Raw genomic sequence first — 12948 nt, forward strand, 5'->3', positions numbered from 1 at the left:
TCAAAATCATACCGGCGGGCGAGCAGATACATGCATGGTTCCCTACCAGCAACGGATGTCTACTCTCTTGCTTGCAGGTCACAAGTCGCTATTCGATAGGTCAATAACAGGGAAATCGACTGCTCTTGTATGCCCAACTTGCATTACACACCCTCCCGGCCAATGACATCGTCCCCATCCTGACTCTGCGTTTCATGCTTGATCTCAGCATCAGCAGGTGCTCTCCAGCTCGTGATGTCGATCACCTGTCCTTCAGACCTCGGAGCACGGAAATGCTCAAGGCGGGCTGAGATGCGCATCGAGTTTTGCTGCGACGTACCCAGGCCGAACGTGCCGAAGTCAGATTCACCCCTTGTGGAAACGGTGAGGGAGCGACGAGAGTTGACGCTAGTGTAGAACAACGTGAGTCCCAGACCACACATGTTCTGACAGGGCCATACACTGTGAGCACAGCAATCACATACGCTGTGAACAGATTAAGAACAAGCAGGAAAAGATGGAGGAACGAGGTTCTTACACCGCATGGCAAGGATATTGGCTACAATATATATCATGTTGTCCATATGTAGCGCTTCCTGAATATCATGTAGGTCATTATTGCCAAGAACTCCCTCACACGTATTACTTACAGTTACGAGGGTGAACAGATTCATTGCGCTGCGAGAGATCGCTCAATACAAGTAATACAGGTCAGGGGGAGCAGGGCTGACCACCTTGTGAGCAAACCTGAAGGGTATTGAATTCGAACTTTCGTTCGTGGACTCAGATCGGTCAACGTACCGGTGTTTACCGTGTACACGATGAGTACGCTGAGCATTGACTTGGTTCTTGGGAAGTTTAGGGTGTGTGTCAGATGTCTCTAGACAAGCTGATTCAATTCACCTTTTGAAGGTCGTACTACGACATCTCAGAAATATTATCAGAGCCACTGTGAGGACGGTGTCCGCCGCCACTGCAAACCCAAAACCTGCGGAACCAATCCGCTAAGGGCCGCTTCGTCAATGCTTGAAATATATGGGACAAGTGATGTCAAGACACGTACAGTATAGTTCTTGAACTCAGAGAATTTAGCGTACTTGAAGCTATATGCATGGTAATTGAGCAGATGTGAATATCCAGAACACGACTCAAACTCACCTCTGTACGCTAATCGCTGCATTGTATACAGTGAGATCGCTTAAGCTGTGGCGTGCTAGAAGAGATCCACAAACCTGCCCCAATGCCTTACAGAGGCTTGTCAGCAAGATGGCCACTGCAACGATTGTTTGATGCATACCGACAGCCCCAAATGTGCACATAGCCTGTGCGGGGCATATTGAATTTGCTGAAATAGGACATGGGGTTCGAAGAGATTTACTCACAGCGACGACTGCAACGTAACGATATACAGGACCAACTATAGATTTCAATCAAAGGGGCGCAGAGGTGAGCATCAAAGACGGTACCCACGTAGATACACCCGCCGAACATAGAACCTGACATACAAACCGTATGAATCACCGATTAGGCTGCTACATGACAGGAGGCAAGGAAGCGTACAGTTGAGCAACACAGACCGTTGCGGCCTGAGAAAGTGATAGGATCAGCGGATGACGGGAGAGTAGGGGGTGCGACATTAACCATGAGTACCGACAATACCTGAAGTGGAGATGAACAAAGTGATCTTATTAGACATACTGCAATGGGATGGAGTTTAGTTCACGTACTCGAACAGACCTTGATGGTAGTGTATGGAGTGCTGACATCAATTGTAACGGTCAGGGGTTAGGCTTGTTCACAGGGCTTACCAAACACCATAGGGGAGGGCCGATGGATTGTGATAATTGGTGACGAGGTAGTAATAGCTTGTGATCACATGGTGTGAGTGCCAATCACGATTTATCAGCCCGTCCAATAACATACCAAGCATGCATGGTAACGACTGCGTTTCCTGCATCCAGCAGTCTTGGAAACATCAACAGCCAACGGTGCGAAGAGCGGCCTTGAAGGACTCACGCCAGGCACATTATCTGAGGGGAAGAAAGAGGTAGATGGTCAGATCGAGTATCTATGGAGCGCATTAGATCAAACTAACCATGAACTTCATCAGGGAGGCGTCCGCAGTATACACTCTGAAGTACGTCAGTGTCTGGTGTAACGTCAATCCATACAAACTTCCAGACACTTTTGTTAGCGAAGTCCCATCTGAATCCTTAATCATACGAGACGTACATGAGCCCGAGGAACGTCCCAATCAGTACGGCTCCGAATGTATTATCTAGCGATGGAACAGATGGGAGTGATGTTGGAACTGTGGAAGTCGCATTGGAGGACATCGATGACTGCAGTTGAGGCCAGTTGGGTGGAGCGTTGGGAGGCAAAGGAGGTGATAGGCGTATTTATGTGTCCTCGAGGCATCAGCCGACGGCGGTACTTCACGAGGCTCCAACAACACTGTTGAAGGATGCATCTCTACTAAGACCACGACTGTCGCTTTGACAGTGGTGCACGTCCGTGCCGTCCTCATCAGCCGGTTCTCGTCAGGCAATCTAGGACATGAGCATCATGGAGCTATCAGCGGCACGCCATTTCTCCGTTCCGACACCTACGAGTGCAGCCTTTGGGCTCCTTGTTAGGCTATAGCCATCTGAAGAAGGTCATGAGACATCGGCCAAAGAGCTATCTGTCATGAACTGCCTCGGTCAGATATGTCTTCGTCGAACCGGCTTCAGAAGTTTCAGGTAGCGTGGATAAGAACACACCATTGGTAGCCCTTGCGTCATACTGATATAAGAGTGCAACATGTATTCCTATAGGGGGGAGGAGGTCTTCGTGGAGAAGAATCGAAAGATGGTGGCACGACCAGCTGACTTGGCAAGATCTTTTGATCGAAGATGCTCTATGGGAACACTGCCTTCATAAGTATACGTACACTTGGATGGTGACAGTGCATCGCCAGATGGTGGCAACCTGGAAGAATCATTTTGATCGAAGATGCCCTCTACAGGATGCCGGCTTCATAGTGGTCCATCCATTACTACATTCGCTGGGAAATTGGGTTCCGTCAGAGTTATCGTGCCTCGGGTGGACAGAGCCCTTCCATGCATATGCATAGTTTGACGTCTGTCCCCACTGGCAACGGTTCAAACGTTCATGACTGAGCCCTTCGCCACACCTCGCGTCAGTGACTAGTTAAGGGGCGTCTGGAGGTACAGCGCAGACAACAGCCTAGTACCATACCACGGGAGGGCAAGTCCAGTAGTACATGGGCCTGGTCCGATGCGAACCTGGCAGCCGGATCAGGACGCGAACTATGGACAGCGGGCCACGTTCGCCACTTCGATGAAGGCAGTGCTCCGCCGTGTTGGAAGAGATGCGCCGTCCCGAGAGCAATCAAGCTAAGGCCTCACCAGTGTTTCCCATGCGTGCGCCTCCGCAGGTGAAGCGTTCACCGCAAGATCCTTCCCATGCGCGTCTTCAGGTGTCACCCGCATGCATGGACACAACGATCCGAGATCCGAAGAGCTGTATCAATCTGTAGATGCAGCGGATAAACGGCGTCGGACAGATGTTGAAATATCTCCGACATTTACTGCAATAGGAGAACGAATGTACATACAAGTGTCCCGTGCCGGCTGTGTCCGGAGCTCTTCGTTTTGGTTACTCGTCTGAAGCCGTTCCGACCGTGGGAGTAGCGTAGGAATAATGCACTACTTCGCGAGCACACGAATTGAGTGTCTCCTGTGATTTCCGTGTTGGAAGCATGCGGGGTAGATTGTGCGGACGTGTCTGGAATTAATCTACAACAATACGACTAGGGACACGTACAAGCGTCCTGGATGCCAGTCCGTATTCCAAAGATATCAGCACTAGCAGCATGGCGGTCCTATGATACTGGTGTCCGGCACGCTCAAGTCCGAAGCCAGCTCAGACGTATGGCGGGCCAAGAGCTACAAAAAATCAGGACGGACATTACTACCACATCAGCGTCGATGGAGGGAAGGAGACGGACCTTGACGGAAGATGTTGAGCGTGAACTCTACCACGAGCAAGAGGACACCGCCTCCAGGTGCCAGACGGAGAACCTTAGGCACAAAACCCTTGTATAGCGCCGCGGGCCCTTCTTCGCGGAAGATTGTGACCAAACTGCTCAGTTCAATGTCAGGGATCAACACGAGATGTAAAACCTATTTTACAGAGAGAAATCAAGGAAGCCGGACGTACGCGGGGTATGTCCAGTTGTATTTGGGGACGACGCCGGGTACCTTGCTGGCGCCTTGTATGCGCGACTTCACCACCTATATGCGCACGGCCATGAGTTTAGACAAAGTCAAATGATTAATGGAGCTGCACTGACGTCAAACCTAGGATGCTCGCTCGATCAGGATACGTTACGCATACTACAGGCTACGTGCTTACGGGGTGTTAATGGCTGTACCGACGAGACCACCGACTGTACCGGCGAGGAGATCGTTCAGCAGGCGTGTTTTGTTATCCTGTATGATGTACCAGAATCTCAGTACCGTGAGATCGTATAATAGGTAAACTCACGAACCTTTGGCTTCGGCAGCAGCGCCCGCACTTGGAAAATGCACCCGAAGTATCCTCCATTCCACCAGAAATGTCTACGTGAAACTCAGTATAATTTCATACAGGGGGATGGTGCGAACATAATACTAACCTCCACATGGTAGCCTCCATGCCCGCGTACAGACCTGAGCACAAAACGCCTATCAACACTGCACAGCGAGGTATTGCTGACGCTAAACGCACCGAGCAGACCATCGTTCTTCACCACCTGCTTCACAACATCAATCGGACCAGCGTACTTGCTCGCCTTATCCTGCAACCTAGACGCGTCCATCCGCATTTAGGACCCCACACGACAACCTGAACCTACCAACGATGACGTCAGAGCACGCACTTGATCTTCACCAGCTCGAATGGCACGACGACAAAGCTCTCCGTCGCGCCCGCCGCGCAACCCGTCGCGATCGCGAGCGGCTGCGTCATCTTCTTGTCTCCAGCAAGTGTGAGGATCTGCTTGCCCCAGAAGTCGTTCGCGGCGCTACATGAGTCGAGGGCGGGGCAGGCGCGGAGTTAGTCAAAGGCTTAAGGCCGCAAGCGACGGAGCGAAGGAGAGGACGTGCAATTTCGTAGCGCGTTTGGGTGCTTCCATGAGCAGCGGGGGAACGAGTCCGCGGTAGAGTCGGCCGAAACTGACGTGTGTCCGACGTGAGCATGGGGTGGACCGAGGAGCATAGGTAGACGTACCCTTCCTCCTTGATGATCGTTCGGAACGCTCCTACTACGCCCTGCTTGCTCTTGCCTGTTTCCAACTGCATACGCGTCTTAACCTGAACGAATCACGACGCTCACCGCGTGAGCGACTGTCAACCGGGACATGTGCAGCACGAGTACTCACGACATCTGAAGGCGCGTCGCTCGTTCAGGACTCATCAGGGTCGGCACGCAAGAAATCGACCACTCACCGAGAGGATAGAATGTAAGGATTTCAGAGATACCCGCAATGGCACCGGCCGCGAAGTTTGCGACGAACGGGAGGGCTGCAGAGCAATGCGACACAGGAATCGAGTCAGCTAAGATCCGAATACACGCCCAACCCCTTCGCGTACACCGCGAGTTGGAGACGAGGACTCACGCTTCTTCTGCAGAGTTGTGTCAGCCATGATGTTGAGGTGCAAGGAGCGAACAGGTGCTATATAGTAGTGCGAGACAGAGAAGGCCGAGTCGGAGGTCGTGTGCGTCGCAGTCGAGTCGTAACGAACGCAGTATCGGACGTTGGGGACAAAAACGACGTGATCGTGTGGGGTCTCGGCCATTCGGGCCTGTCTTCCGCCGCTCTTCCCCGGCTGTGACAGCGCCTGTCACACGATGCGGTCTCAGGAAGTGACCCCGTTACCCGTGACGCATTACGCCAGGCAGGGCCGTGGGCGAGGCAGACTGCTCGCTACTCCTGCCATGGTCTACATCTCGTCTTGGCAGGAATACCAAGAGGCAGCAGAGGCTCTCTATGAAAAGTCGCCCAACACCGTACGTGCTCTCTATCCTGCTCGTTACTGACGCGCGTCTGACCCCCAGAATCTTTGACATCAGACGAGATATTGTGTGAAGTGGAGGCAAGGGGCGGATGGGGCAGGGAAGCTGGTTTTGAAGATCACGGACAACACGACAGTGCGCACCTTCTGTTATCTATCTTGTTTGCCGATCTTGACAGTATAGCACCACGATGACAGTGTCTGAAGTTCAAGACGCACTCATCTGTGTTTCTGAATCGCTTCGACGCGCTCAACCTCTCCCTGATGCAGAAGATGCAAAATAGACGACCGACGCAGGCGTCGACCGTGCCCTCTGCCGCACGGCAAGACACCCCCCAGCCTCAAGATACCGCCGCGCCGGCTTCAGTCCCGGCCCCTTCTGGTCCAGCGGGAGGAGGGGTGAAGAAAAAGAAGCCGAAGAAGAAAAAGTAGTCCTGTGGCGAGATTGGAATCCGTGAAAGAGGGAACTGCTGTTGGGAAACGCTCAGGTCAGGACTATCTGCATACGCTCTCTTGTCGCAATGTTGTACAATCCCAGTGGCCACTCGATACAGTCGGCTGCGATACTATCTCTGCAGGGGCGGTTGAGCCAGGCTAGGGGTCAGAGCGTGTGTATGAGATCTCGAGGTACGTCTTCATTTCATTGATTGTAAATGAGGTGAGTACAGTGAGTTTAGGTTCACTTCGCGACAGACGATAAATGTCATCGTGATCTATAGTCGATCTTGAAGTGAACGACGACTCATTGTGCCCATCCAAAAACCCAGCAGTGATAGCTGCAATCGAACAGACGATAGCACAATGATCTTGTCACAGTACACCTGTGAAGCCCTCTGAGGAATCGTGCATGTCTCCGCGGGATGTTCAATGCCCAGACTCAGGTAATTTCGTCCTTGTTCCCTACTCTTTCTGCGCGAAAAACCAATGGAATGTCTCCTCGAACCTCCCGACCTTCTCTACCGCCACCTCGTCCACCAGTATCTTCAACCCCTTCCCGTACTCCTCAAACGCCCTCCTATTCCCCTCCACCCCAATCCCGAACGAGAACATCGGCGCACCCATCCAGTCCTCCCTATGGACCACCTCGTCCTTCGTGTTCATGTTCAACAACAAATATCCCCCAGGCTTTAGCCACTTCACCACTTTTCCTATCATCGCTGGCTGCTCCTCCCTCGGAAGGTGAAAGATCGAGTAGAACGCGAGCACCGCCTCGAAGCTCCCCTCCTCGTAGTGCAGCTTCGCCATGTCCGCATGCTCAAACGCCACCCTCCCCCTCCCTATCTCTCTCACTCGCTCCTCCTCCGCGGCCCGTTCCTCCTCCGGCACCTTTACATGCTCGCGCGCGAGTGCGACTTGGGCGGCGCTGATGTCCACCCCGGTAACGTGGAACTTCTTGGGGTGCGCGGCGATCGTTTGCGTCGTAGGCACGCCCGCGCCACAACCGAGCTCGAGAATGGACGCCCCAGGGTCGAGGAGGTCGAGGAGCTGCGCGACGTACGCGGCGCGCGTCGTTGTGGGGCGTGGGCCGGACCATGCGAGGTACTGGGGGGCGATGGTGTCGTAGCCACGTGCGATGATCGCTTTGAGTTCTTCTGGGGAAAGAGTGGAGGCGAGGTCTGGAGGGGCTTCGGTGGCCATCTTTCGTGAGTTGCCGGTGCGGGTGGGTGCTCGAGTTCAGGTATACGGGCCTGTTGGAGGGATGTGGTTGGCCTTGCGCGCTCGACTGAGGACGTCGTCGATCGCCGTGGATGGAATATGTATATGCAAGCACGACTGCGACTGTCAGGTTGGAAGGTGGGTGGGAAGTAAGCATCGATAGGAACGCGGGCGGTGTTACGACACCGCCTTGATTGAGGGCGTATCATGGGATCGTTCTATGGCAGTTTTTGGCTGTGGCGTCCAGATACGGCAAGCAGACGAAGAGATAAGGTGCGTCTCTTGTCGCCTCTACGAACTCGCATCGGCTCACCTATTGTCTGGTGCTCTTGCCCAAACATTTTGATGCAGCTGTCATTCCTAGCAGAGCTTGCATGAAGCCGGTAGTTCCTGACCAGTAGTAGCCAATGGGATCTCAAACATGCCGACGACGCCGGCGCTTCTTTTTAGTCACAACCATGAGATTACTAGGGGCGCAAACTGAACTTGCTGTGTCCTCAGCGGCGCCACGAGGTTCCTTGGGAATCAAGGTTCGGGCGGAGTCCCCCGCTGCTAGATATATTAGCCGTCACAAAGCTGGAGACCCGCACCTTTGTCCTCTGACCCCGCTAGCACTGATAACTCCAGGTCAGTCCTCTCCGATGTCATCGAATAGCTGAAGGGTGGCTGACAAGTGCACTATCCACCCTTGAGACATCATGGCGTCACACAATAGCATCGAGGTAGAGCATGTGGGCAACGTTTCGCCGTCTATGCCTGGTCGGGGTCAAGGACAAAGTCAAGATATATCCAACAGAGTCTCCGACAATCCGGGATTGACGGGGCAGCAGAGAGATTCACAAGTCGAGGCGGTACGTACAGTGTTGAGGTTGGGCATGAACCAATCGCTTACATGATGCCGGAACTGTGACAGCAGGGACAAGGAAGCCTGCCAGTGTGCAGTGGGGCTCTTCCGTGGAAGATACCCGATTCGAAGGTGGTTCTGGAGCACGTGTGCTATCAAATCATACTGAAGTCTGTCCACATCCAGGCATTAAGGAAGGAGTTCAGGGAGACTTACACAGAGGCCGAAAAGGAGAAGGCCTTTGCGAGTACTGCCAAGATCGTCCAGGGCTACAGCGACGCGCTGGTCAAGAGATGGAATGAGGAAATAGACATGCTCCTTGTCTACGTACGTGGTACCTCGTTTCAAGGTCGTCACTGATCACATATCTGTCTTCTAGGCGGGTCTGTTTTCGGCCATCGTCACTGCATTTAATGTCCAATCGTATCTGCTTTTGCAACCAACCCCAGACCCCACCGTCGCTGTGTTACAGCAAATCTCGTTCCAGCTCAACAGTTTCTCCGTGAACCCTCCTTTCGTCAATGCTACTCAACCGGCAATCCCCCTCACAAACGTTCCGCCGCCTCCAGTCGAGTCCTGGGCGGTCGCCCTCAACATCCTCTGGTTCTCGGCGCTCATATGCAGTCTCGGCTCCGCTTCTATCGGTATCTTAGTCAAACAGTGGCTGCACGAATACCAGACTGGACTTTCGGGAACCGCTGCGGAGATCGCGCGACTCCGCCAGTACAGGTTGAACCACTTTGCTGGCCTCCTCGTTCTCCTCTGGAACCTTCACCGTTTAGTTGCCGTCGTCGCGAGCGTCCTTGTTTGCGTCGTCGTGCTGTTCGTCGCGGTCACGACGGTCATGCCCATTATCTGGAGCGACTGCTGCTACCTCTCCCCTCCAACCTATGCATTATTCCGCACCAAGCAGCGCCTCAGAGACACTGTCGGCGTACTTCACTCCGTTGTGTTCCGGTTTCTCTATCGTTATACTCTATACCTCGAAACCCTCGAGCGCTCGCCCCAGCGTGCCCAATCCTTGTTCCTGCGTTTGCGTCACTGGACTATGCGCCAGAGCTGGTCCTCGATGAGCTCACCTACATGGTCTGCTCGTGAGCAGAGCATAGTAAAGGGGTCCTCCTTGGAACTCGACGTTGACATGATCATCGAGGCGTATTCCAGTAACATGGATGCAAATCATCTCTCCGCTACAGCTGGGGTTATTCTCGCAGACCAAGATTAGCCTCCGCGCGTTCTCCCGACTTTCTAGCTCATGCGCTGATGTTCTCGTCGTGCAATGAGACACGTTATGCCCTATTATTTGATCTCGACGTCTGGAGAATTATCCACCACAACAGCCCCCGCGGCCCCCGCCATATGGATACTGCCTAATCATAGACTACTCCTGGCTTTAGTCGCCATAGCGACAGATCCAGATGCTGAAGCCGGTTCGCGCAGGAGATGCCTTCAGCTCTTGGCAGTGTTATTCTCATCCGACACAGCCGAACTCGAGGTCATACCGTGGAAGTTGGTTCGCTATGGTGCGTGTCTTTTGAAGCTTTCGTCAAGTGACTCCTACCATGGCAGCTGCCGTAGCGGTGGAAAGATGGTTATGCGAGGAGCTACGCCCCTCCGACGACAGGCTAGTTGACTGGGGTGATGCATTCATACTGTTATGGATATTGGTACAATGCTGCTTCGCACCGGTCTCTTCGTGGGAAAGGTCGCAAGAGGAAGTCGAGACGTTGATCGCATGCATTTTCCGGATGGGCGTTCTTCGGAAGGAGTTACTACTGGCAATCACTAGGGGTCAATTGAGGATCTCACTCATTTCCATGTCTGACATGGTGAGCTCCCTCAGCCTCATTCTTCCGTATTTGTGCGAGTCCGCGTACGCTCGGAGTCAAGCCCCTGGTGACCTGCTGGAGGCTGTCACGGAAGTGGTTGGATTTGTCAAGTCTCAGGTGGCCAAGGCACACTCGGACGATTCCCTGTGGCTGGGCTTGGCCGAAGACTCCAAAATCTTGGAACAGACCTTGAAGAGAAGCGAAGCCCTCTCAGGAGTAGGATCGGGGGACAACGGACGACTTGATAGTATCCCGCAGGCGGCAGGACTCGGAGGCATGCAAAATCCACGCATGTTCGTCGTTGGCTCTACGCTGACGTATCTCATAGTGATCACAGCATGACATGAGCACAGGAGTAGACTACAACGAGAGGGTTGCAAACCTTTCGTTGTAGTCTCTACCAGCACAGGGACTCGTGTACTTGGTCCGGAACGTCCTGTTCAATGTTGGCTAGACGTTCAATTTTGTTCTCGCCTAATTACGTCCACGGTTTATCAATGGATGGGCGACGTTTGAATCAGAACTTGGCAACATGGTTCTGTGTCGTGTCATAGTCATCATTTGTCCTGTAATTCAAAATCTTGCTCGTGATTGTGTAATACGCTGCCCCATGTCTGAAACGGCCACATTCAGAGCACGCTCAACGAGAGCTCGAAAGGTCATACGACGGGTTCGACTCGATAGCACCATGCGGATATTGCAGGTCCTTCGACGCATGGCCGGACGCAGGGATCGCAGAGCCTATCGGTCGCTGTCGGCCATGCCATGCGTGCAGGTCGAATGGCCTTCGATTGCTACGGTGCCGCCCCGTAATAGGGATTCTCCAGGAATGATCTGGACCGGCGGCAAGCTGGTGGATTTTGTTACTATCTGTCTGACGAGAGAAGGTGTATGTTCGACAGGTACAGCACACAGGGAAAGTCCCCACGCCGGGAATGGTAGTGATGCATAACCAAACGAGGCTACACAGTACGATAATCGAGATCGACTCGGAGGCTGTACCAGCGGTCAACATACATACGTTCTGATGTAAATATGGGCTGCACAACGTAACGGGGATCATAAGTGTACTATATCTATGGTTCGATTTCATCTGGAATGATCTCCCGTAGCGGACGACCCAAGACAGTTCCATTGTGGGCCGCAGACCACAACATTGTCCCATCAGGAGTGAACGCGACCTGCAGGACCTCCCCACCGTGGTCAGAGAGGGTCGCCAAGCACACCCCATCGCTCGTCCTCCAAACCCTCACCGTCTCGTCTTCAGATGCAGAGGCAATGTACTTCCCACACGGAGAGAAGCACACCTTGCACACCCAGTGCGCATGTCCCTCGAGCGACCTCACCATCGCACCTGTGTGCGCATTCCACAACCTCACCGTCTTCTCCCATGGCGACGCTGACAAGAGCAGCCGTCCGTCCGGGGAGAAGGCCATATCAAGGATCTGCTCGGCGTGCGCCTGCCAATGCAGAGGCTCCTGTCTAGTCGCCATGTCCCAGACGCGGACGCTCCCGTCTTCATGCCCAGCAGCAACGTGTGTACTCGAGCTACTGAACGTGGCTGTGGACGGTCGATCGTATCCGCCTTCGAGCGCCGCGCATGTGCCAGACACCACATCCCAAACATGACAGCCGTGCCGATCGTAGGCCAGAAGCCAGCGTCCGTCAGCGGAGAATGCGCGCGGCTCGGCATGTCTTGTCCTGGCACGGTCAAGGGGTAGCTTCTGGAACGCTCGTCCGTCCATATTTGTATAGTCATGCGGTTGTCTTCGGACGCGACGCAAGCACCGTTGCTGGACCACGTGAGGCGTCTGAAGAGTGCGAGTTGGAGGGCGGCGACTTGGTGTGCGCTGCCGCTGATGTCCCAGATCGCCGCCTTCCCTTCTCGACCTGCAGACGCGAGGTGTCGGCCGTCTGCCAGTAATGCGAGATCCGAGACATCCATGTCATGCGCAAACCACTCTTGCGAGATGGATGCGTCCTGGGCATCCCAGAGGATGATGGTGGAATCCTCGGAGGCGGTTGCTACCCACCGCCCGTCTGGCGAGATGTCAAGTACGGTGACAACGGAGTCGTGCCCGGGTTTGCCAGCTACTCAATTCAACGTCCAGCTCAAGATGATGGTCGCTGCATGAAACTCACAAGTAGGGGTGGTCAGAGTTCGCGATTACGGGGCGATTCTGAGAGCGATTATGGAGTGATTATGAGAGCCTTAATCACCTCATAATCGACCTGTACTCTGACCACCCCATGTCGCAAAGCGATTATGAACACGATTTCTGGTACTGCGATTCTGCTTTTCTCAGCTATCTGCTCAACGTCTGCCTTTGGTTTCGAGCTCTGACACGCCTTTGAACACCCTACATATTCAAAAAGGTCATTATAAATTGACTCCGCATTTTTTCCCACCGAAATCGAGCGATTTTGAGGCGAAATCGCCAATATGGGTATAAATCTTCTGTAGAAAGTCGTTGTTTCGTCACAGTTACCTCATGGGGTACCTATGCAACTATTTTGTCACTCAAATCCGCACGAAATATGTCTTGTATGGGCTATAGACGGGGAGACAAGTGAGACGAAG

At 53.5% G+C, this 12948-nt stretch overlaps 6 protein-coding genes across 6 annotated transcripts; 2 read left to right on the forward strand and 4 right to left on the reverse strand.

The window, feature by feature from the left end:
- Window positions 1-998: 998 nt before the first annotated feature.
- Window positions 999-2315, reverse strand: DICSQDRAFT_128707 (uncharacterized protein; the record flags this gene model as incomplete). Its single annotated transcript, XM_007368452.1, has 11 exons — window positions 999-1004; window positions 1043-1082; window positions 1138-1301; window positions 1362-1396; window positions 1557-1638; window positions 1717-1738; window positions 1788-1844; window positions 1903-1944; window positions 1996-2009; window positions 2075-2111; window positions 2212-2315. 11 exons carry the CDS (start codon window positions 2313-2315, stop codon window positions 999-1001), a joined length of 603 nt encoding a protein of 200 aa, XP_007368514.1.
- Window positions 2316-3906: 1591 nt separating this feature from the next.
- On the reverse strand, window positions 3907-5669 carry DICSQDRAFT_148922 (mitochondrial carrier; the record flags this gene model as incomplete). The annotated part of the gene is made up of 13 exons (XM_007368453.1): window positions 3907-3929; window positions 3992-4125; window positions 4204-4277; window positions 4422-4475; window positions 4535-4604; window positions 4661-4694; window positions 4753-4829; window positions 4904-5047; window positions 5130-5198; window positions 5254-5336; window positions 5405-5409; window positions 5472-5546; window positions 5642-5669. 13 exons carry the CDS (start codon window positions 5667-5669, stop codon window positions 3907-3909), a joined length of 870 nt encoding a protein of 289 aa, XP_007368515.1.
- A 292-nt stretch (window positions 5670-5961) lies between these two features.
- Window positions 5962-6374, forward strand: DICSQDRAFT_15254 (signal recognition particle SRP9/SRP14 subunit; the record flags this gene model as incomplete). The annotated part of the gene is made up of 3 exons (XM_007368454.1): window positions 5962-6033; window positions 6097-6174; window positions 6237-6374. Coding segments are annotated over 3 exons (288 nt in total), but the record flags the coding sequence as incomplete, so codon positions are not given.
- A 513-nt stretch (window positions 6375-6887) lies between these two features.
- On the reverse strand, window positions 6888-7676 carry DICSQDRAFT_109773 (S-adenosyl-L-methionine-dependent methyltransferase; the record flags this gene model as incomplete). The annotated part of the gene is made up of 2 exons (XM_007368455.1): window positions 6888-7319; window positions 7371-7676. The coding sequence occupies 2 exons, from the start codon at window positions 7674-7676 to the stop codon at window positions 6939-6941; spliced, it is 687 nt and encodes a 228-aa protein (XP_007368517.1). The 3' UTR covers window positions 6888-6938.
- Window positions 7677-8772: 1096 nt separating this feature from the next.
- Window positions 8773-9202, forward strand: DICSQDRAFT_36326 (uncharacterized protein; the record flags this gene model as incomplete). The annotated part of the gene is made up of 2 exons (XM_007368456.1): window positions 8773-8865; window positions 8918-9202. Coding segments are annotated over 2 exons (378 nt in total), but the record flags the coding sequence as incomplete, so codon positions are not given.
- Window positions 9203-11443: 2241 nt separating this feature from the next.
- On the reverse strand, window positions 11444-12312 carry DICSQDRAFT_172695 (WD40 repeat-like protein; the record flags this gene model as incomplete). The annotated part of the gene is made up of 2 exons (XM_007368457.1): window positions 11444-11928; window positions 11979-12312. The coding sequence occupies 2 exons, from the start codon at window positions 12310-12312 to the stop codon at window positions 11444-11446; spliced, it is 819 nt and encodes a 272-aa protein (XP_007368519.1).
- Window positions 12313-12948: the final 636 nt, after the last annotated feature.

Source organism: Dichomitus squalens (assembly GCF_000275845.1).
Source record: "Dichomitus squalens LYAD-421 SS1 unplaced genomic scaffold DICSQscaffold_36, whole genome shotgun sequence".
NCBI lineage: Eukaryota > Fungi > Basidiomycota > Agaricomycetes > Polyporales > Polyporaceae > Dichomitus > Dichomitus squalens.